The sequence below is a fragment of the Typopeltis vanoorti genome, chromosome 12, assembly GCF_054136105.1.
Source record: "Typopeltis vanoorti isolate ZY-2024b chromosome 12, IOZ_Tvanoo_1.0, whole genome shotgun sequence".
Taxonomy (NCBI): Eukaryota; Metazoa; Arthropoda; class Arachnida; order Uropygi; family Thelyphonidae; genus Typopeltis; species Typopeltis vanoorti.
The window spans coordinates 137,509,734-137,532,632 of record NC_143560.1 but is presented as its reverse complement, the minus strand read 5'-3'; the positions used below and the strand labels follow the sequence as shown (position 1 = coordinate 137,532,632).

General features: G+C 33.8%; 1 protein-coding gene across 5 annotated transcripts in view; it reads left to right on the top strand.

Annotated features, from left to right (window-relative positions):
• Nucleotides 1-22,899, top strand: part of LOC150101248 (uncharacterized) — a 392,942-nt gene that overhangs the window by 202,881 nt on the left and 167,162 nt on the right. For all 5 annotated transcript variants that reach the window (XM_090401379.1, XM_090401381.1, XM_090401383.1 and 2 more), the window contains one exon: nt 11,907-12,005. In XM_090401379.1, the coding sequence (XP_090257505.1) occupies nt 11,907-12,005 (99 nt within the window). The remainder of the gene's footprint in view (nt 1-11,906; nt 12,006-22,899) is intronic.

Sequence of the window (22,899 nt, the reverse complement as noted above, 5' to 3'; positions counted from 1 at the left end):
ACTCTTTGGGATTTCTTTTGGCCTTCTTGGCTAATTTATTCTTATAATCTAATTTTGTTTCCTTATCATACTTGTCACCTTTTTTTCCTTATGTCTACTGCCCGTAAGCTTGCTGGTCACCTATCTTCTTATGTACCGATCACAACATTTTTCGCAGTTCCTTCTTAATGATATTAGACATTCATCTAACTCCAATGTGATCTATCCTCTTGACCCTGGGTATATAGTCTGTTATTGCTTTTTTCAGATACTCCTTGATCTTGAATTTACCATGTGCTACTAACATCCTTCCCCTGCAGATTCTTACCATGATACTGTTTCACGCCTTCTCCTATTCTTGTCATAATAACTTGCCCTGCCCCTCTTAACCAAAAATTCCACATATTTTGCTAACTCCTAAGTCTAGAACACATAATCACTCTTTCCAGTTGGTACTGTGTCTACCGTGTTTATAGTCAGATCTTCAAATCCAGCAATCTCAAACCCTGAGTGTCCTTTATTGCATGCTGTTTCAGGTAATTATCTCTTAGTAGGTGAGTAAATTCTGTTTCCTTCTAGTCATGTGATCTTTCCTTCTTCCATCTGTGTTCGTATAGTTGACGTCTTTCATAATAATTACTCAACTTACATTCATTGTGCAATTAATTGACTGATGCATGTCGTCAGCATCTTCTCTTGACATATCCCTCCCCTCAAGAAAAAGCCCTGTAGCAGCAATAAATTGTATATCTTGATCTCTGTCTCATACCAGAGTCCAGGTTGCTTCAAATGAACTCCTCCAGAGCTGTCTCTTCCTAATTCCCTACTATTTTTTTGGCCTGCATGTTTATTTGCTGTCATCTGCAGTACCTCTATATTCCATCCTATTTTCTTTCCTCCCTAACAATACTGTGTCTCCCACAATTCTCCTTGTAACTACTTTTGCTTGTCAGCAAGTCTCACCAGTGCCCGTAAGAGATTGCACCAACCATTGTCATAACCCTATCCCTTTTATTCCTGATACCTCTAGCATTAGTGCACATACACTTTAGCATTCCCCTTAAGTCCCTAACTACCTTTACACCTTTATATGGACTATCCCATTGGATTTTGTCACTTGAAAGAACAGATTCTGCATTTTTTGGTCATTCTTATGCCACATCATGGGTGCATCCCCCCCCCACACACACACATGCATTAACTTGCATTCATCCTAATAGCTTGTGGTTTTACTGACTTTGTGCTTACCCAGCTTCAGTGACAAATGCTTTCCTGAAACATCTACCCCCCAACTCCATTTACAATCCATCAGCATGTATACAGTATATGAGTCCTTTAATAAAGTTCAGTTCATAGCTCATCAAACTGTACACTGTTCCTTTTGCACCACCCATGCTTTGATTCATGTAATCATTGCATATGTCCTCCTCCTCTACTTGCCCCTATTCATATCACAGCAGCAGGTTTACAATCTTGACTATCACTCTACTTTCGTTTCTTTCTCTGACACTTTCATATTGTCTCTCATACAGTATTTTTCGAGTTGAAAGTTGAAAACTACTGCTCAAATATGAAGGTATAAAGTTGGTCATACATAACTGGTAATTAGCTTAACGAATTGACAACTCATATAACAGATGTTAATTAAAGCAAACTTTAATGAATACCTTCAATATTTCGGCAGTGTCACGTTGCCATCTTCAGGAACGTACAAATATGGTATGTGCAATGCAGGCACTAACAAAAGCAAATGAGGAAGAAGGCAAGAAACTAATATTGTTCCTAAAGTCCTAATGGTGCCCCCTAGCAGGCTAATTGGGTTTTCTTGGCCGTTGGTCTTCAGCCCAACGGCCAAGAAAGAAAGCCCAGCGTTGCTGGCAGACCATGCCTTAGATACCTGCCATAGAATTTGTTGGAAGAAAACTAAAATAATACACCGCAACAAGTTCAAGTACAAAAGATTATTTATGGAATCATCAACAGCTCTAAAAACGTTCCAAGCCTCAACAAATTTGGGTGCATGAAACTATCCCAAATTTGGGAAGCCTACATTATGAGAACTTCAGCCCAACGGCCAAGAAAACCCAATTAGCCTGCTAGGGGGCACCATTAGGACTTACATATTCATTTAGTGCGTGCGTGCGTGCACATACCATATTTGTATCTTCCTGAAGATGGCAATGTGACGTTGCCGAAATATTGAAGGTATTCATTAAAGTTTGCTTTAATTAATATCCGTTATATGCGTTGTTAATTCCTTAAGCTAATTACTAGTTAAAGTTGTATGTTGGCTGCACTGCATAATTTAGAAGACTTGAGAAGAGAAGACTATTAAAAAAAAAGTAAATAACTCTGAATGTGAGAATTACAGAGAGATTTCTCTAATAAGTGTTCACAGGTAAGATTTTTGCAAATGTATTTGAGAAGAGGCCAAAAAATTTTTTTGAAAGAGAAACTTGAAGACCAGCAAGCTAGGTTCAGAAAAAACATCAGTTGTTTAACTGACATTTTTCACTTTAAAACATAGGTTGAGAAATCTTGGGAATATGACAAGGTGAAAAGAGAAAATTTGTTCAAAATGCTACAGTTGTATGGCAAAATGAAACATTATACAAGAATGCATATTATATTTAAATTGTAAGTCAGTAGTTAGAATTGAAGGAAAGTATAAGAAGATGATTTAATAAAAATCAGATGAAAGAAAATGTATACTAACTCCACTGTATTCATTATCTATATAGATCAAGTTATGAAGGAAAATTGTCTTAAACCTAATATCACAATTGGAGATGTTATTCAGCTCTTTTATGCAAATGATGTTATACTCTGAAATCTTCAGGATTCTCTAATTAAATTCAGTAACTGCTGTAAGAAATTGTGAATTAAAGTTAGCAAAAAAAGACAAAAAAAAAAGTAAGCAAGGATCATTAAAAAAAATATATCTACTGCATTCTGAAATGCACAATGTTTAGTGAAGGTGGCAAATTAAATAAGCAAGGCTTGTATGGTGGAATAAATTTCTGTGGAATTAGTGAGAAACCACTCCACTAGCTACAAGACAAGCAGTCACTAAACAAACAAAACTAGCTGTTAGGTTTACAAGACAGTGCTCAAACTAATTTTAACTTATTGATCTGAGTTCACTTAGAAATAAAATAGTTCATCAAGGGCTAGTGACAAAAATATGAGCGTTTTGAGACAAATTAGGGAAGATATATTGCCATCCATTAGCAGAATCATATTAAAAATGAAGATATTAGGAAGAAACTTGATATTTTAGCATTCAGGAATGTGTGAGTAGAGCTTATGTTAGGTGGTATGATCACTCAAACAGAATGGAAGAGGAAAGGATAGCAGAATATATCTGTGATGCCAGGATGGTAAGAAAAAGATCTAGATGGATCAATGCAGTTTGAAGTGCCTTAGAAGATTAAATTATAAGATCTGATAATATTGAAATCTTGAAAAAATAAGACTAAGTTTGGCGCAAATTGTCAGTAGGAAGCTTGCAATAATGTAACTGCTTATGTATGGTTACTACTGCCATCTTATCCTGTACACCAGTGCTTCCCAAATTTATGAATGTAAAAGGCCCCTTTGGAAAAATTTAAATATTTAACGGCCTCCATCGGGAAAAAAAAATCATAATACAGACATATATTATTATAATGTTTATTGTATTTATATTCAATACAAAACATACACAGCGAATATTGCAAATATTTTATTTTTAGCATCTTACATACACATTTGACATGACACATTATCTTTTATTTTTATATAGATAGATATATTGTTATTGTACATTTGCAATATAATAAGTTTAGTTTAATCCTTTATCCAAGTGTGAGCAAACAAAGTTTGCACCTGAAAGTATCTTCAGGACTGGGGTAAGGTAGTGCAACACCAGGCAACTCGTTGCAAAGGTGGAGAAATCTCTCATCGTTCCTATCTCAGTATCTCCCCTAATGCAAAGCACATCTCTTTGTGGATATATGTAATGCTTTGCATCAAGGCCAGGGCCACTACCCATACCGGTTTCGGCCTTTATTGGGGTCTCGTCAGTGGGAGCCAGGCCCAGTAGTGGAAATACAAAGGCAGAAGCAATGAGAGGTCATCCTAACCTATAGGAGTTGCCAAAGGGTGTGCAACCTTATTATTAAATTACTCCGGATTCAGAGAAAGATGTTGAGAGTTTATTTTTCACTTGGTTAGACTATAATAAGTTTAGTTTAATCCTTTATCCAAGTGTGTGAGCAAACAAAGTTTGCACCTGAATATCTGCAAGGTGATGTGCTTTGCATTAAGGGAGATACTGAGATAGGAGTGATGAGAGCTTTCTCCACCTTTGCAACGAGTTGCCTGGTGTTGTCCTGAAGATACTTTCAGGTGCAAACTTTGTTTGCTCACACTTGGATAAAGGATTAAACTAAACTTATTATAGTCTAACCAAGTGAAAAATAAACTCTCTACATTTGCAATACAAGCACATGAAATGTAAAACGATTAGTAATAAACAAAGTAAGAATTAAAAACATAAAAGAAGTTTAATAACAATTTAATGTGATGGATGTGTTTCAATACTGCTACACAAAAAGTCAATATCAGGTGAAATATTTGCATTAAAACATTTAAAATTTCTAATTACTAATTATATGAAGAGCCAAAGGCTTCAATTCGGCGACATGAACTTATTTAAGTTAAGGGATATTACATCCCATATTGTTTCTTAGCCGAATAAGAAACTCAAAGAGTTTCATGCCAAATATAGAAACTATATACAGTTCGGCAATTCCAAGCATAAGCAAATACCTGGGCAGTGCAACACCTGACCCATTTGGTAGTGCAAACCGAGGCAACTCATAGTAAGGGTGGAGCAAGTTCCGATCACTATTCTTGGTATTTACCTATAATGTGAACTTAGCTCCTAGGAACTTTATTACTGTTCTACATTATGAGAGAAGGTCACTACCCAGACCGGTTTCAACCTTTATTGAGGTCTCATCAGTGAGTAGGTAGACCTAGTTAATACCAAGTTTGTAGTGAACAGAACTTACATCCCTTCTATGAGAATTGCCAAGAAGGTGTCCTAATAATTTACTAATTATATGAAGAGCCAAAGGCTTCAATTCGGCAACATGAACTTATTTAAGTTAAGGGATATTACATCCCATATTGTTTCTTAGCCGAATAAGAAATTCATGTAGAACAGTAATACAGCTCCTAGCAGCTAAGTTCACATTATGGGTAAATACCAAGAATAGTGATCGGACCTTGGTCCACCCTTACTATGAGTTGCCTCGGTTTGCACTACCAAATGGGTCAGGTGTTGCACTATCCAGGTATTTGCTTACGCTTGGAATCGCCGAACTTTATATAGTTTCTATATATGGCTAAGAAACAATATGGGATGTAATATCCCTTAACTTAAATAAGTTCATTTGACGAATTGAAGTCTTTGGCTCTTCATATAATTAGTTATTTATTAGGACACCTTCTTGGCAATTCTCATAGAAGGGATGCAAGTTCTGCTCGCTACAAACTTGGTATTAACGAGGTCTACCTACTCACTGATGAGACCTCAATAAAGGTTGAAACTGGTCTGGGTAGTGACCTTCTCTCATAATGTAGAACAGTAATACAGCTCCTAGAAGCTAAGTTCACGTTATGGGTAAATACCAAGAATAGTGATCGGAGCTTGCTCCACCCTTACCATGAGTTGCCTCGGTTTGCACTACCAGATGGGTCAGGTGTTGCAGTATCCAGATATTTGCTTACGCTTGGAATCACCGAACTCTATATAGTTTCTATATTCGGCATGAAACTCTTTGAGTTTCTTATTCTACTAAGAAACAATATGGGATGTAATATTATTTAAAATTTGTTTTCATTATTTCACGGCTTCCAAGGGGGCTACGGCCCACAGTTTGGGAAGTGCTGCTGTATCCCACTTGAGGGTATTTTAAAGATAAAAGTTTGTTAACTATAATTATCTCTCTCTTTGAAGATGTCTTTGTAAAAAAAATAGCCAAATATGAGTGTTGAACCCTACTTTTTATGTCTAAACTATTATTTTAGTTAAGATTAATAATGTTTTTATGAATTTTCTTTAATTATTTTCTAATTGTGGACAGAATTACAGCTCTTTTGGTTAATTTTTAAATAAATAATGTAAAATATGAAAGAAGAATAATAGATTATAGGCATTTTCTTCTCAATTCACTACTTTTTACCTCTGTAATTGCTGACATTGTGTTCTATATAAATATTAGTATTATATGAATAGTGGTATAGCAGTCTGGTTGGCTAAGTGCACTTGCTCTGCAGTCAACAGGTTGAGAGTTCAAATCCCTCCATGGAATAATTTCATCATCTACAGTGAGACTGATGCTCTAATTATTGGAGGCATAACATTTAAGGATTATATTAAGACATATTGTTCAAGGATTATGTTTAAAAAAATATATATATATAAAATTTAAAAAAAAACACTACCCATGGTACTCCTGTTCAGTACTTTATACCTTTTGTGCATGGAGTCACAAAAGAAATGAGCTGTGTACATTAAAATATTCACTTTTATCTTTTATCTGAAGGAGTTCAGTAGAGGAATTTGTGATTAATATCCTCATATTGTGGTAAAGCTTTATACAAAGTATTCACACTAGGCTGTCTCTCTCAACTGTTGCTTGACAGGTAGGTACTAGTGTGACTACATATCATGTCCTTCCTGAATCAGGTAGGCATATTTTTACAAACTGGTTAATATATAGACACACATACATGGCATTCCAGTTTCAGTTTGTTTTAAAAAAAAGCCTTAAAAGTGAGTATAGCAATAGCTTGCAGCTACAAAAGTAAGGCAGTTTCAAGTTTCTCTTTGTGTTTTTTTGTAATTAATGTAAAATTCCTTATAGTACATTTATTCTTATTTCTTCAGAAAGGTAAGTATCATCAGTGCATCATCATCAATTTCCTGATATTAACTTTGAAGAAGTGTTCAGGCTATTTTGACATCATTACATCATTAAGTTTAAATTTGATTATTAATCTCATCAACAATTTTCCTTCAAATTAGTCTATTACTTCACAGCATTCCAATATTGCTGTATCTAACATTTCACTCTTCTAAGGCACTTCTAATTGAATCAGTCCACTTGGACTTTGGCCTTCTGGGTCTTTCTCTTGCCATCTTAGCATCAAACACCTGTTTTGCTAACCTTTCCTCGCCCATTCTATTTAAGTTGCCATATTATCTTAGGTTAGCTTTCCTGACACATTCTTGAATGCTAACAATGTCGAGTTCCTTTCTAATATCTTCCATTTTAATATTATTCTGCCATTGATGCCATCTGTTCATTCCCCTAATCTTTCTCAGAACTCCTATCTGTGGTCTCTGATCCTTGATCAAGTGCTTTATTTTTAACCCAACTCTCAGATCCATAACTTATAACTGGTTTGGACACTATCGTCTATACTACCAGTTTGGTGTTTTGGCTAATTTGTCTGTTATTCCACATAAATTTATTCAACTGGTTCCCCACCATACCAGCTTTGCTAATTCTGTTGTCTTTCCAAATTTAATTTGCCATCTTCACTAAATATTTTACTTGTTCTATAGGTTCTTCATTGAGAATGCAGCTGAAGTTTTTTTATGTTCCTACTATGTTTCTGTGTTACTTGCTAAATTGTTACAGCTGTTATTCAGTTTAGTTAGCAAATACTAGAGACTTGAAATGGATGTGTTTAAGAGTACATGAACTGCCTAAAACAAAGAGCTCTATCTCAGTATCTCTATTGAGATATTGAGGATATCTCTAATTCCGGTATCAGGTTTAATGCTTTCTTTTATGCTGTGATCCATACAGATGATTAAGAGTGGAAATAATGTGCATTCTTGTCTTTACACATGATTTTCTTTAATTCAAACTGCTGACTTACAACATAAATATAGACTCTTATTGCTTTGTATATGTTCAATTTACCCCATATAATTGTAGTGCTTTGAAAAGCTTTTCTCATGGCACCTTTTGTATTTCTTTTCCAGATCTACAAAACAAAAGTAAATACAGATCATTGTCATATTCCCATGATTTGTCAACTATTTGTCATAAAGTGAATATCCTGCCTGAACTCAGCTTGTTCTCAGAGTTTCTCTTCCACAATTTTTCTTCAGATTCTTTTCAACTATGCTTGTGTAAATCTTACCTGAACACTTAGTAGAGAAATTCTGCAATTCTAACTTTCTGCTTTATTTCCTTTGTTATAGGGAACTATGAGAGCTCTATGCCAGTCATCTCAAATTTGACCTTCAGACCAGTTCCTCTGAATTATGGCCATTGCAAAACTTTTAAACGTCCATATTTGAGGATTACTGGTGACCATGTATGTTGTAAAGACTATTCAACTATCAATCTGTCAGTATTGCTGGAGTGATTATGAAGATTTTGGGAAAGTTGGTCAGGACTCACACACACAGACAGAATATGTTGACAGAGAATCTATACTTTGCAATGAACAACATGGGTTTACTAAGGGAAAGTCATTTTTGAGCAACTTGCTCTACACTAATGTTTCCATTGACTTAGACAATAGGAATGGGCACATCATAATACTTTTGGATTTTGCTAAGGCTTTTGACCAAATACAGCACAGAAGATGTGCATAAATTGAATAATATTGGATTAGATTATAAAATATTAGCATGTAAAGAGGATGAGTGACTGACCGATAACAAAAAGTGGTATATATCAATGTGGGTCTGCAAGATTTAAGGTAACCAGTGATGTGTACCACATTGATCATTCCTTGGTCCATTGTTATTCAGTCTTTGCATTAATGACATTTGGAAGGATTTGACAGGTGACATACAGCTATTTGCTGATTATGCACAGATAGGCAGTAATCAGAAATGTGGCTGATATGCAGTACTTGCAGAATGATAATATGCGGAATATATTTGAATATGTAATAAGGGCATGTGAAAATGCACGTCATTCAGTGTTATTAAATGTAAAGTCATGTCTTTTGGTGTGTTAAGATATCCTCTGTCATATTATATTAGTGGGATTATGCTAGAAGTAACTGATCAGGCTAGGGATTTTGTAGTTTTAGTAGATAGGAAGGCAAAGTTCAAGGATTGCAAATACTACTCCAAGGGTAATTGCAATGCTGAAACGATCTTGACAGGTAAAGATAATACAGATACGGAATTCATTTTGCTTATTTACAGGGCCTTGATAAAACTTGCTTGGACTGTTGTGTACAGGTGGATTTTTGGTTTCCATTGTGATTCTGATACAGTCGATAGAGTGCAAATGAGAGTGTTAAAAATGATATCAGGATTGTGGAATACAGATTATAAAGACAGATGGAAAATTTGTAGATTGCAGACACTAGCAAACAGGCAAAAGAGAGAGATAAATTAAAGATCCCAAGAAATTATATTCTTGGTTAAATCTTTTATCCAAGTGTAAGCAAACAAGGTTTGCATATAAAGTATCTTCACCACTGGGCTACTTGTATATAGAGGCTAATGACTTCACATCAATTGCCATAGCAAAAGGCAATACGATTGAGACTTACCACTTCTGAAAGAGTCATACAGGATTTCAGTAGATGGAATTTTTACTTTATGGAGGGTGAGGAAAGGACAAGAGAGCAGCAACCTTGGTAGTTGAGAATGAATGTTGTCAAGTTGATGAGAGCTAGAGTTTTTCTCTCATAGAGTAGTGTGTGAGTGGAATGAATTGGCATTGGATGTTTTGTGTGTAAATAGGTATGATAACTTTTGACAATTAGTGTCGTAGTATGTGACCTCCCTGTAGGGTGTCTCTTAATAATACCATCATCATCATATAATCCAGCTACCTTTCCACATTTCAAGTTTCCTGTTTGCATTCCTCTTGAAATTTTCTACTACTGTTTTGCACTGCTTGTGTCAGTTAAGTCTTTCAAAGTGAAAGACAATCATTCCCAATTTCACATTCTCTGTACACTTCTGTATCTTCAACCAGCATATGTTTTACATTATGTTATGATTTTACATTAATAGTTATTCATTGAATTGGAACAGCAATATGTTAAGAAGTCAAGGTAGAACATGTTTCCATATGTTAAAAAAACATTCTTGAATGTTCTGCAATACCTGGCATTCGAAATTAAGGTTTTAAAAGTTCTTGTTCGTATTTATTGTATTGAAATATATAGCCAGTATAGTATTGCAGCAGCAGCAGCGACATGACCACTTTAGAAACATTTGTTATGTGCAGTTTTTTAACCCAGGCATGTGTAGTGCTGTGGAAATAGTGTTTTCATATAGTCGAGTCTGGTTGCTGATTGTCCTGTTAAATGTCAGCTCCATCCAGGAGATTGGCTATTATGGCTCACTACCTGGTATCCATAATGTTTAGTGGAAAGATAACATGGTAAGGCTCTAATCTCTTCCTTCTCACAGCTAGTATCCAATGTCTGTAGATGTGTGTTCACAGGACCAGTTTGCCTGTTTTGTTTGGAGGGATGAAAACCCAGGTTTTCAGGAGGAAAAAAAAAACCTTTCCAACTCTGTGTGACTGGCTAACTCACCTTTGATTGAAAACCCCTGATAAAGGTTCCTCTCTTCATAGATGGGATTCGAATCCAGTCTCCCAACTAAAGGGCTTTGTCGAAACCAACTGAGCTATGGAGGGCGTAGTCGCCGACTAGAGAAATTTTTCTAAACCTTTCTTCATTTAGTTCCTGAGTTAGTTAATGGGAGGAATTTGATTCCTCTTCTAAACTCTGAAATTCTAAAAAATAATAATTCACTTTCTAATGTCATGGTCAGACATTGGAGGCTGACAGTTGTGGTAATATCCCATTACAAAGTGATTGCAGTCTTGATACACTTGTATGCAGATAATCAAGTATTCCTGGCCAATAATGATGAATGACAGTATTCTATGCATCCTTTAAATCTTATTGCTGAAAAATCTGATATGGAAATAACTGCAAAAATCAGAATTATTGCTTTTCAAAGAAGAGAACCAGTTTGTAGTAAAATATGTATTTTCGATATTTTTTTCAACATATTTTCAATACAATTGAATACAATTCTTGAACAAGTAAACTGCTTCAGCTGTTTTGGTTTTAGTTTAACTTACAAAGAAGAAATTCATATTAAGATGAAAAATGGTTTACATCAGTTGCAAGTTATGAGAAGAACTGCAGGATATATGTTACTAGATGGGATGAAAAACGAAAATATAACAATATAAATTAAAGATACCAAGAAATTATATTCTTGCTTGAATCCTATCCAAATGTAAGCAAACAAAGTTTGTGTCTGAAATATTTTATATGAAGTATATAAGCTCACAGAAAGAAAGTAAACAATGGATTGAGTACTCAATGTCATAATCCCACAGTCCTAATTGCAATCCTCTGTAGATGCAGTAAGGGTTGTTGAGCTGATGGTTTATTATAATAATCTCCAAGATTTTTTTGTAGTGAAAACCCTGTACCCCTTGACCAACCATGCTGGTTAAATTTGAATGATTGATAATTCCTTCCAGGTTTGATGGAATTTAATGAGATTTTTAATATGTTTCTTATTCAGAGGCACTATTCAGTATTCACTTTCAGTGGCTAGTCATTGTAATGGGACCATTTTAATAGCAGACTTAGCCGAAATTATTATTGGTGAAAAGACACATTGGGGATATATATATATCTCTAATGTGTCTTTTCACCAATAATAATTATATATATATATATATATATATATACATCTTATGTGTTTTTTGAATCAGTTAATTTAGTATGCCAATTTGCATGCATTTTATTGCAATGATTATATATTAGTAACTACATATTTATTTATTCTTGCATATAATTATTCTCTATACATTATTTGGAAATATTTCTTTAAATTATGTTTGTTTTTACAGGTTCAAAACCTGAAAGAAACAACAAATCGAATGATAGCAAGCATTGCCGCAGCTCCAGAAATCAAGCAGATGCCTAAAGATCTTTCTGCACTCTCTGAAGTAAATTAGATTTTCTCACTATATATGATTTATTGTACTAAAAATCAAGATATATAGCTGAAAATATACTGCAGATTTTAATATATTGAAATGTAATTTTTAATGTGTGTGTGTGTGTTTCCCCCTGAAAATATTGACTTTAAAGAAGTTCAGGTCATTTTAGTAATAAATATTATCTTTATATCATTCTTTTCATAATAAAGACATTTTCTTTTGCAATAGTTAATTTTAGTTTTAGTTAGGACATACTGTTCAAGCTCTTTTTTGGGAATAGTGCAATTCTGAAATGGTCCTCATCTCATGCAGTCACTCATGATACTAGTGTTCCATATGTTGCGCCATTTATATGTGTGAAATTTCTTTATAAATTCACGTAGAAGAAACATGTTAGCATTTTTTTATGATAATCTTACCCATGGAAAGTTGTAAACCTATAGCACATTAGTACCGTAGTGGGATAAGGACAGATAATTTCTGATACCTGCTTTAGATACTGGACATGATACTCTTTCAAGCTACTTGTCTGAAAAACAGGCTGGTTTCACACTGGGTGGTGAGCATCCACCATGGACATTGATATCACAGTGGGATTTGAATCCAGTAGGTTGGAAAGGATATGACTATCACCATCTGTCAGGTCATCCGAAAACTAATGTCCTTCATTTTACTAGACTTGTTCAAACTTGTCTCAGCTTTTCTAATCATGATTTTTAAAGCTTTATAAGTGCCTGATAAGCTGAGATGGCCTCATTCTAAGGAATTCCACCTTGCAAGAACATCATACATAAGTTATTGTTTAAATAACTCTTTATTACTATGGAGTCACTGAAGAGCACATCATGCTTTATGAGATCAAAAAAGGCAAACATGCTGCTAACACCGTAAAAAGTATTCAAGAAGTGTATAGTGTATAGCGATGATGTTTTGAATGTGCAAAAGTGCCAGCGATGGTTCCAAAAATTTCAAGAAGGGGAATTTAGCTTGAAAGATTCCACTTGCTCTGGATGCCCTGTTTTTCTCAATAATAATAATAATAATTATTATTATTATTCAGACTCCATTATAAGTCTCTGACTCCATGGAGAGAGACCTCCATGAGACTTATTGAGGGAGGCCACATACTACACACACCAGCTATCATACTTATTCTTGAATTCATTCACACTGCTTGCACTCACAACGTCCAGTGGCAGTCCATTTCAATCACTCACTACCCTCTTAGAGAAAAATGTAGCCCTCGCACCCTTCTTGTCATCCTTCATTCTCAGCTTCTAAGGATTCCCTCTCGTTCTTTTCCTACCCTCCATCAATTGAAATCTTGTATGATACCTTTCAGAAGTTGTAAGTCTCAATCATATTGTTAATAATTGGTGGATTTTTATATAGAGAATATTCATAGATATTATCATAATATTAATCCTACCATAGAGATGATCTCTGTTTTTAACAATTTTTTTATTTCCGAGTGTACCTATATATTATTATATGCACAAGGGTTCACTCCAGTTGGTGCAGTGATCTTAACTCTTTCTTTCAGAATCCAAATAATCACTGACTCAAGACCGAAATACAAAATAAACACATTTAATAAAACAAAAACAATATATATATACACTTCGAACAACTTTACATAACTAACTACAAATTTAATTGGATCCAAGGCCTTTTTAAAATTAACTTACACTTAAGACTAGACTAAACACTTTGTTTGTACAATCACAAAAAATGTTCATAGCCAATTTCTTTCTCGGTCAAGGCCCTTTTCCGAAGATTATATGACTCTATTCTTCATTTTTACAGGATCCTTTCTCATCACTTATGTAGCACACATTAATTCTTCCGAACTTAATTCTGTCTCTTTTCTTCAGTAGAAATAATAGTCAGATCCGGCGTCCTTAATACAAATGAAACTTCCTAATCAGAGTTTTCTCGAGCATTCCTTTAGAACGTAAATAGCAAATTTTTCTTTTATTCACTAAATGCTTATTGACAGTCTTAACTCTTCCAATTAAAAAAAACTTACAGTTCTACGATTTCCTTTTCGGAATCTACTATAAATCTTTCAATTAGTGTTTCCTCCAATATTCCATTTAAAACGCATATAGCAATATTTTCTTTTATTTATCCACATACTTATTCCACATTAAAACTTAATAGTTTCACGATTCCTATTTTGGAATATACTATTAATTTTCCTCCCACTGTCACATAAAAAAAACTTAAGTTCTTCCGAACCTAAATATCTGCCGGCCCTGTGTTCTAAATTCCTTCCGAACGCTCTCTTGTTTACAGCCGTTACTCAGATACCGAACACTTTCCTTGCCAGCTGTCAATCACACATCCAACTTCTCGGCGAGCATGCGCACTCCATGAAACTGGTAAGCAAGAAGTTAGGTATAAATAATGGCTGACACGTTGTCTCCATTAGCAACAAGAGAATGTCTTCATAAAACACAACCTTTTATAATTTTAAATTACAATAAAATTCTTTAAAAAATACAAATATCAAATCTGGTAAGTACATCAATTTTTTGACTTCTTTACGTATAATTTTTGACAAAACAATTTCAATAACGGGCACATCGCAAGTGCCGACAATGTGTGTTATGAAACTAAAACTAATAAACATTTTAACATAAACAATTCGTAAAAATATTCAGAATTTTAATTATGATTATTTTTACAATATCACCTCTCTTTCTCCTGTTTGCTAGTCTGCAATCAACAAATTGTCAATCTGTCATCGTAATCGGTATTCCACAATCCTGATATCATTTTTGACACTCTCCTTTGTACTCTCTCCAATATATCAGAATCAACAGAAACCAGGAGACTAGACCTGCACACAATAGTCCAAGTGAGGTCTTATCAAGGCTTTGTAAAGAGGCAAAATGACATCCTTATCTTTACATGTGAACATTCGTTTCAGCATTGTAATTATCTTTTGAGTTGTATTTGCAATCTTTGCCTTATGGACCCTGAATTTCAACTTCCTATCTACTAACACTTGAAGATCCCTAGCCTCATCAGATTCTTCTAGCTAAATCCTGCAAATATAATACAACATTGAATATCTAATCACGCCAAAGTGAATGACTTTACATTTACTAATATTGAACTGACACCCTTTTTCCAATGCCCACAATTCCAGCCTATTCAAATCTTTCTGCAAGTACTGCATATTAGCAGCATTCCTGATTACCCTACCTATCTTTGCATCATCAGCAAATACCTGTATGTCACTTGTCAAATTCTTCCCTATATCATTAATGTACAGATGGAATAACAGTGGACCAAGCCTCTTCGTGTTTTACTTTTTTTTTTCTTCGAGTTCTTTATCGTCATCATCGTCTTCTAATTCATTCTGTAGTGTCATATTTATAATTTCAGCATCTGATTTGATTTTGAATTCACTTTCGGTTCTACCTGTAATCCATTCCTTAACACCTGTTTGTGAAATTTCAACATCTGGATTTATATTTTTAACCAAATTATGCAAGTTTTGGATTTCCTCTTTTTGTGTATCACCGTACTTATCTTGATAAATTCTAGAAGGCCACAGTTTTTTCCTTGACGCTCGAATTGCCTCAGGTTCGATGACTTCCCAAGCAGTAGCAACTGAGAATGCTACATTCTTCAAACTTATATGTTTTATTGATGTGGTAAAGTCATAATTTTGGGAAATTACATTTAAAACCAGTTCGGATTACTGGAGGGTTCGGATTAGCAAGATACCACTGTAATTGTGATTCTCACTGGTAAAGACTCATGGTGGGGGAAAAGACATTTCATTCAGATATATTATTACAGTTGACTCTCACATGTAAAGAACAGGTGAATAATTTGATTTATTCTAGCATAACTTTGATGTTACTAAACTTTAACTAGGACTTTTTGTTACTGAGAGATTTCACTAAAGAGATGTTTTCTATGCTGAGAATTGACTCTGTTATTATTATTATTATTATTATTATTATTATCTAAGCATTCTGTAGAATCCTAGAACACAGTGAGTCTAATCAGTATTCACACACACATTGCCCATCTCCTTTTCACTGTTATTAATGCACTATCAGCTCATTCACTGACAATGCATTAATAACTATCTTCAGCATTATCTTTCATTCCATATTTGTTCATTCTTTTCCAAGCAAAAAATTTTGTTCTCATGCCAAGTGACAAAAAATCATCTTCTGCACATATGGCAGTTGTGTCTTTTGATTCATAGCAAAGGCTATTCAGTGTGATGTCTATCTCTTCCTTTCTCCCTCACTTGGAATGACACTACTTGTAACACCATCTAAAAATTTGACTGACTGTTTGGCATTATTATTCTTTTCAACTCCTGTATAAGAAACCAAACCAGGAACTACTATATTTTCTGTGGCATTTCTGCAAAATGTACATTAGTAAGAACACTGTCCTGTATTGTCTCTACACTATTGTACTCAGCTGGTATTTCTGCACCACATGGAAGCAAGTCAATTCTGTATTCATTTCATTCCAAAAAGGAGATAACAATCTGCCATCTAACTGTTGACCCACCAGTTAATCAGCGACCATTAAGATTCTTTCACTTGAATTAACCAACACCTCCACCTTTTAATGTGCAACATGTATAGATTTGGAGAAACCTGTGCTATTGCACTTGATGTTTTCATGACATTTGATGAAGTCTGGCATTGAGCTGTTCAGCAGATTATTATCTTATTTCTTGCATTCAAACCCTTTACAGTTGGATAGCCATCATGTTGATCTACTAAAGGGCTGAACTGTTTGGTGGAGCAGTTAGCATACTCACTTTCCAACCAACAGGCTGCAAGTTCGAATCCTACTGTGAGCATGGGTGTTTGTGATTGTCTTTAAATGGGAGATGAATGTCATGTCCTGGTGTTGTGAGACCACCATCCTGCTTATCGGAGGCCTGAAGTGGCTTGAAAAAGTTCCATGTTTAGTCTCTAGAGGAGGGGTTCTAGACTATGTAAAAAATGAATGAAAAACAAAAAATGTATAAAAGTTATAAAAATAGGGAGAAAAAATATCCCTAGTCCACCCATGGTACAAAATGTACTATAGGTTTACAAATAATCTTTTGTGGGTGGGAGCAACATAAAAAACAAAAAATAATAATAAATAAAAAAAAAACATAAATGACCTCCTTTCTCCATGATTTTGCCAATGATAAGTTACTCCTATTTATATGACAAACACTGTGGTGCTCAAACACTTCAGTTTCAAGATCTGCAACCAATGCTTTAAACACTGATCTCCATACCATCCTCCTTCAGTGGGGGGTGACAACCTTGCAACCTGTAATAAAACTTATTATAAGATATCTGTATTAAATCAGATATCCCACAAATTAAACATATAAAAAGAATTAATTTAAAAGTAAGAAGTTAGTAATAAGACATTATTTTATAAAAATAAAATGTCACAAGGAAGATATTTAGCAATGTTATTTTTGGTTACTGAAGTATTCTTAGTTATAAAATAAACTTATTTAAATTAGATGTTATACGTTAATCATGATTTTGTATGAGCTGTCAAAAGGGTTGTAATGTTGATGCTGTTTGTATCTAGATAAACGTTTTTTACAAAATATGTTGTTGCTGATGAGAGAAGCCAACATCCCCGCTGTAATTCATGTTGCGTGAATAATTAAATGAACTTATTTCAGTGCATAAAAAATTATGAAATGAAGAATTATTATAATTTCTGTTGCTTTCATTTTGCAATTATAATTAAATAAACTTTCCTGCACTTTGAAAAGAACTTTATCATTGTTTCAAGCACAGTACTGAAATTAGTAATAACAGTGCACAATAGTGGACTAGAGCAGAAGTTGATCATCTGCATTTCTGAGCATGTGTGGAAGTTGAAAGAATGCTATTGAATGTAGTCAAGCATTTGGCTGTTCGAAAAGATGAAAAGAACACAGCTGAAAAAGCTGGAAAATTTCTGTCTTCTGTATATATAAAGATAGAACGGAAATTAGAACAAGGGTTAGAAATAGAAGTCTGAGAAAGGATGTCCTTGTATAAAGAGATAAGTGTGAAGTTTTTAGTATTCATTAATCAACATAGGATTTATTCAGTTGAATCTGAAAGAAACTTTATTGCTTCCCAGTTCATATAGAAATGGACCCCATCAAAGTTTGTTTTTTTATTTAAGACTCTTGATTTGCTGCTGCTGTTGTCATGTTTTAGTTATGCCTTTAGAATCTTTCATATAGAAGGGAAATTTGTTCTGAATTCAGTGTTCTCTGATTTGATATACAAAAAAGAGTTTGACTTTATGTTGCTGTCATATAGAGAGCAGTGTTTATGTTAGTCTTTCTTTCTCCTGTGTGAACTCAAGAAGGAATAAAAGCTCCTATAGAAAGCAAAAAAAAAAAAATTCAAAAGTTATTTATATAGGATGATAACTGTTGGTTCTCATTGATTTTTCTGTTGATATTAGGTGATTGGAATGTAAAAGTGGGTGAAAAAGAAGATTGAGACATAACTGGAAAATTTGGTTTAGGACTTAAGAATGAAGCAGGAGAAAGGATGTTGGAGTTTTGTGTTGAGAACAGTTGCTTTATTGCAAACACTTGCTTTCAACAACATAAAAGAAGATTGTACACATGGACTTCACTGAAAATACAGAAATCAGATAGATTATATTGTTGCCAGCAGAAGGTGGAAGAGTGCTATTCAAGTAGCAAAAACACTACCTGACTGTGCAGACTATGGGACAGATCATGAATTATTGATAGCTGAAGTTAAATTGAAATTAAGAACTAAGATGAAACAAAAGGACAGTATCAGATTTGATTTAAATCTTATAAATGAAGCATTTAAAGTAGAAATTGGTAAAAAGTTTGCAGAAGAAAGGAAGAGAATTAGAGGAACTATGGGAAGAAACAAAATGTACAATCATAGAATCAGCAGAGAAGACTAAGTAAAGCAACAAGAAAGAAAGAAAGATTGTAAATGGTTGCCAGAAGAAACTATTTATATAGCAGAGGAAAGAAGAAAAGAAAGGGAAATAGAGTTGGACAACTTAGTGCAGATTTTCAAAGACGTGTTAGGAAAGATAAGGAAAAACATCTAAAATAAAGGTGCAAGGAAATTGAAGAAAGCAATTTTATTATGGATAGAACAAGAGATCTGTTTAGAAAAATAAATGATGTTACAGGTACGTTTTTTCTTAGATTAGAATTGTAAAAAGTAATTTGGGAAATATCTGATGGAAGAAGAAGCAGTGAAAAAAAAAGATGGAAAGAATATGTAGAGGATTTGTACAAGAAAATAATAATATTGAACGAGAATTTGTTGAGGAACCCATGATAATATAAAGTGAAGTGATATCAACAATGGAACAGCTGCCAAAAGGAAAATAATTCCACTGATACACCATCAGCTCCTGGAACTGATGGTGTGTCAGTGGAATTATTGAGACTAGCTGGGAATGAAGTGAATATATCGACTGAAATTTATCAACAGGTTTGGAAGAAAATATACTGGCCTAGAGATTGGAAAACATCAGTATTCATCCCAATTCCAAAAAAATCAAATCTCAGTGATTGTGAGAATTATAGAACCATCACTTTAATTTCACATGCAAGTTATGCTGAAAGTGATCCAACAAAGGTTGGAGCCATATGTGAATAGAGAAATGCCACAAGAATAGGCAGGCTTTACGTGAGGTAGAGGAACTGGAGACCAAATAGCAAACATCAGATGGATTATGGAAAGAACAAGAGAATTTCAGAAGGAAGTATTCATTTGTTTTATTGATTATAAGAAAGCTTTTGATTGCATAGATCACAACAGACTTTGAATTGTAATGAGATCAATGGGTATATCTGAACATCTAAATTCTCTTAATAAGAGAACTGTATGACAACCATGAAGTTTCAGTAAAAACAGTCTTTGGAGAAACAGATAATGTTCAAGTGGAGAAAATAATACAACAGGATTGTATACTGTTGCCTTACCTTTTTTTAATATTTATAGTGAATATATTATGAGAATAATTGATTTAGACAAAGATCCAGCTGGAAATAAGATTAGTGACAGAAAAATAATTTAAGATATGTAGATAATATCTTAGCAAAAACTAAGGAAGATATGCAGCGGTTTATTTTATTGGTAACAACAGAAAGCAACAAAGCTGGGTTTAATTTAAACATCAGCAAAACAAAAGTGCTGGTTTCTGGCAATTTAAATGAATTTATAGTAGAGGGAAATAAAATAGAAATCATTATAAGTTATGATTTACTGGGGTTCAGAATCAGAAATGATGGTAAGATGAAATTAAAAGGATAGTAATGGGGGGGGGGGGGAAGTAATGTTAAACTTGACAAAAATTATGAAAGATAGATAAGGCCATGAAAGTTAGAATTGTTGAAGCAATGGTATTTCCAGTAGTGATGTATTGATGTGAAAGCTGGATTTTTAAGAAGAAAGACAGAAAGTGAATTGATTCATTTGAATTATGTGGATGGAGGAGACTATTAAGAATCCCATGGACTGCAAGAATGACCAATAGAAGATTTTAAGAAGGTTTTAGAGAATATAAAGATGGAATGCTCCTTGGTGGTGATGATCGCTAAACAGAAGTTGCTGTACTTTGGACATATTATGAGAGCTGATGAGTAATGGGAAAAGGCAGCTATGTTGGGGAAAAGATTGAGGGAATGAGAAGAGGAAGACCACAAAAGAGTTGGATGGACAACATAAAAGAACTTACCAACTTGAACTTACAATTACTGAAAGAAAGGATGAGGTAAAGTAGGATGGAGAGTCTTTATTCACAGGTTTAACAAGAGTCGTAAACAACTGAATGGCACATAACAGTGTATAAAATTAATAAAAAAAAAAATCTTTATGATGAAACATGATGTTAGTAATGACTAGTCCCTGACCTAAAACAGAAATCCTTTCTGGAATTTACTAATTTTTGTAACTCCCATTTACAAATGATTATAAACTTTTTGTGTCATTCCAGATTTTTATTTTTTCCATTTTTTTAATATTTTTATTCATACATCATCATCATTAATTTCCTGATGTGTGCCCTCAAGGAGTGTACAGATATTGTGACAATACTACAGGAGTAAGTTTACAATTGATGTACTTTTAATTTTCCATGAAATTAGTCCACTTGTCAGATCTTGCATTTCTGACTTTTAGTGCACCTTTGACTGCTTCAAAGATTGTACTTGTTCTATACATTCTCCATTGATAATTTTTCATGTTCCTGTTGGAGTAATTGGAGATATTCAACTCAGCTGTTTACTTTATGCAGCTGGTGTTATACCTCTAATTAAATCCACTACAAACCTTCATGGGACCAAGTTAACTGAGTGATTGTTATGATAAATTTGGTATAAAATTAGCAACTAAAAAAAAAAAAAATTGTGAAAATAGTATGGAAACTTGGAAAACATCAACTGCATTCTCACTGGAGATTCTACAGACTCATGTATTTAACCTAATTTCAACCACTTTAATCATTATTATAGCTGAAGTAATTACTTCAAGTATATCCAAAAATAATAATACATCAAATATTATTTACAGTAATTATATACACAACTCATTTGAATGAACATATAAAAAGCAATTGTATTGTGAATTATAATTTATATTAATTTCTCTTTCTCATACTTTTTCCCAGTTTAAATTCTACAAACAATTAACGATGAATGTATATTAACCCTATCTGAAAATTAAGAAACTCATAATGACACACACACATATATATAGGCCAAGATATATCATCATCTTAGTAATTCATTAATTGCACTGTAGGCAACTTCAAGTAAACTTACAACAGTTAGTTGTAAGTTGTTCTGTTATTGAACTAAGCAGAGTGGATTAATTATATCAAATCTGCCTGTATTGTGTTTTCATTTCAAAGTATTAGTAGTAGTTATCCATTCTGCTTTCAACATGAGACAGGAGAATTTAACTGAAGAAACAAAATAGTCCTATTCTCTAGTATTTGAGAGAATATATAAACAACACTCCTTCCATTCAAAATGAAGAATACAAGTTCTTGCATAACATAATGGAAGTACATATATTAGTTTCTTTTGTTCAATTACTAATGATAGAAATTATCAACTGTTCCTGTTATTTAATTTTTGAACAGATTCCTATAAGAAGTACCTTGAAAATGTTTGTATATATATCAGTTGCTAGTAATAGACTGGAAAAGGGTGTTAGAACTAGGTTTTTTGCTTGGAGAGTAGTGAATGAGTGGAATAAGCTGTCCGTGCTCTTTCTAAATAAAACATTTGTTTTATTCCTTGAATTTATGGAAATTCTGGATCCATATTATTCCATAATTTTGAATTTACCTCTCTCTCTCTTTATGTTATGTTCTCCTCAGCTTACCAGCTTACTTTTTTGCATTCTCTATTGCTAACCAAATGCGAGATGTCATGCAGACTGCATCAGCCACATTGGATTCTTAACTTTATGCTTAGTGATATGGCTGTCACATGTGCCTTTGTCCAGAGGTAAATAGATTCTTAAAATTTTACTGAATTATTATTTGCACTTTTCTTCACTAATTTCTTGCACTGTGTATTCAAAAATCCTCCATGACACACTAAAGAAATTAGGTTTTATAACTGCTTTGCTGTGATGTTAACATCACACTTTCCTTGATGTTAACATAAGCACTATCAGTACACTCTACATAATTATTTACATTTTTATTAATTATTATTATTATTATTACGGGTAACTCCAAGGAGTCCTTAGACTCATCGAGTAAGGCCCTAAACATCATGTCCAGAACAACTATTCAGCATCCACACAGTAACTATCATACTTTGCTTTGAGCTCACTCACAGTCATGGCACCCACAACAGACACTGGCAGCTTATTCCACT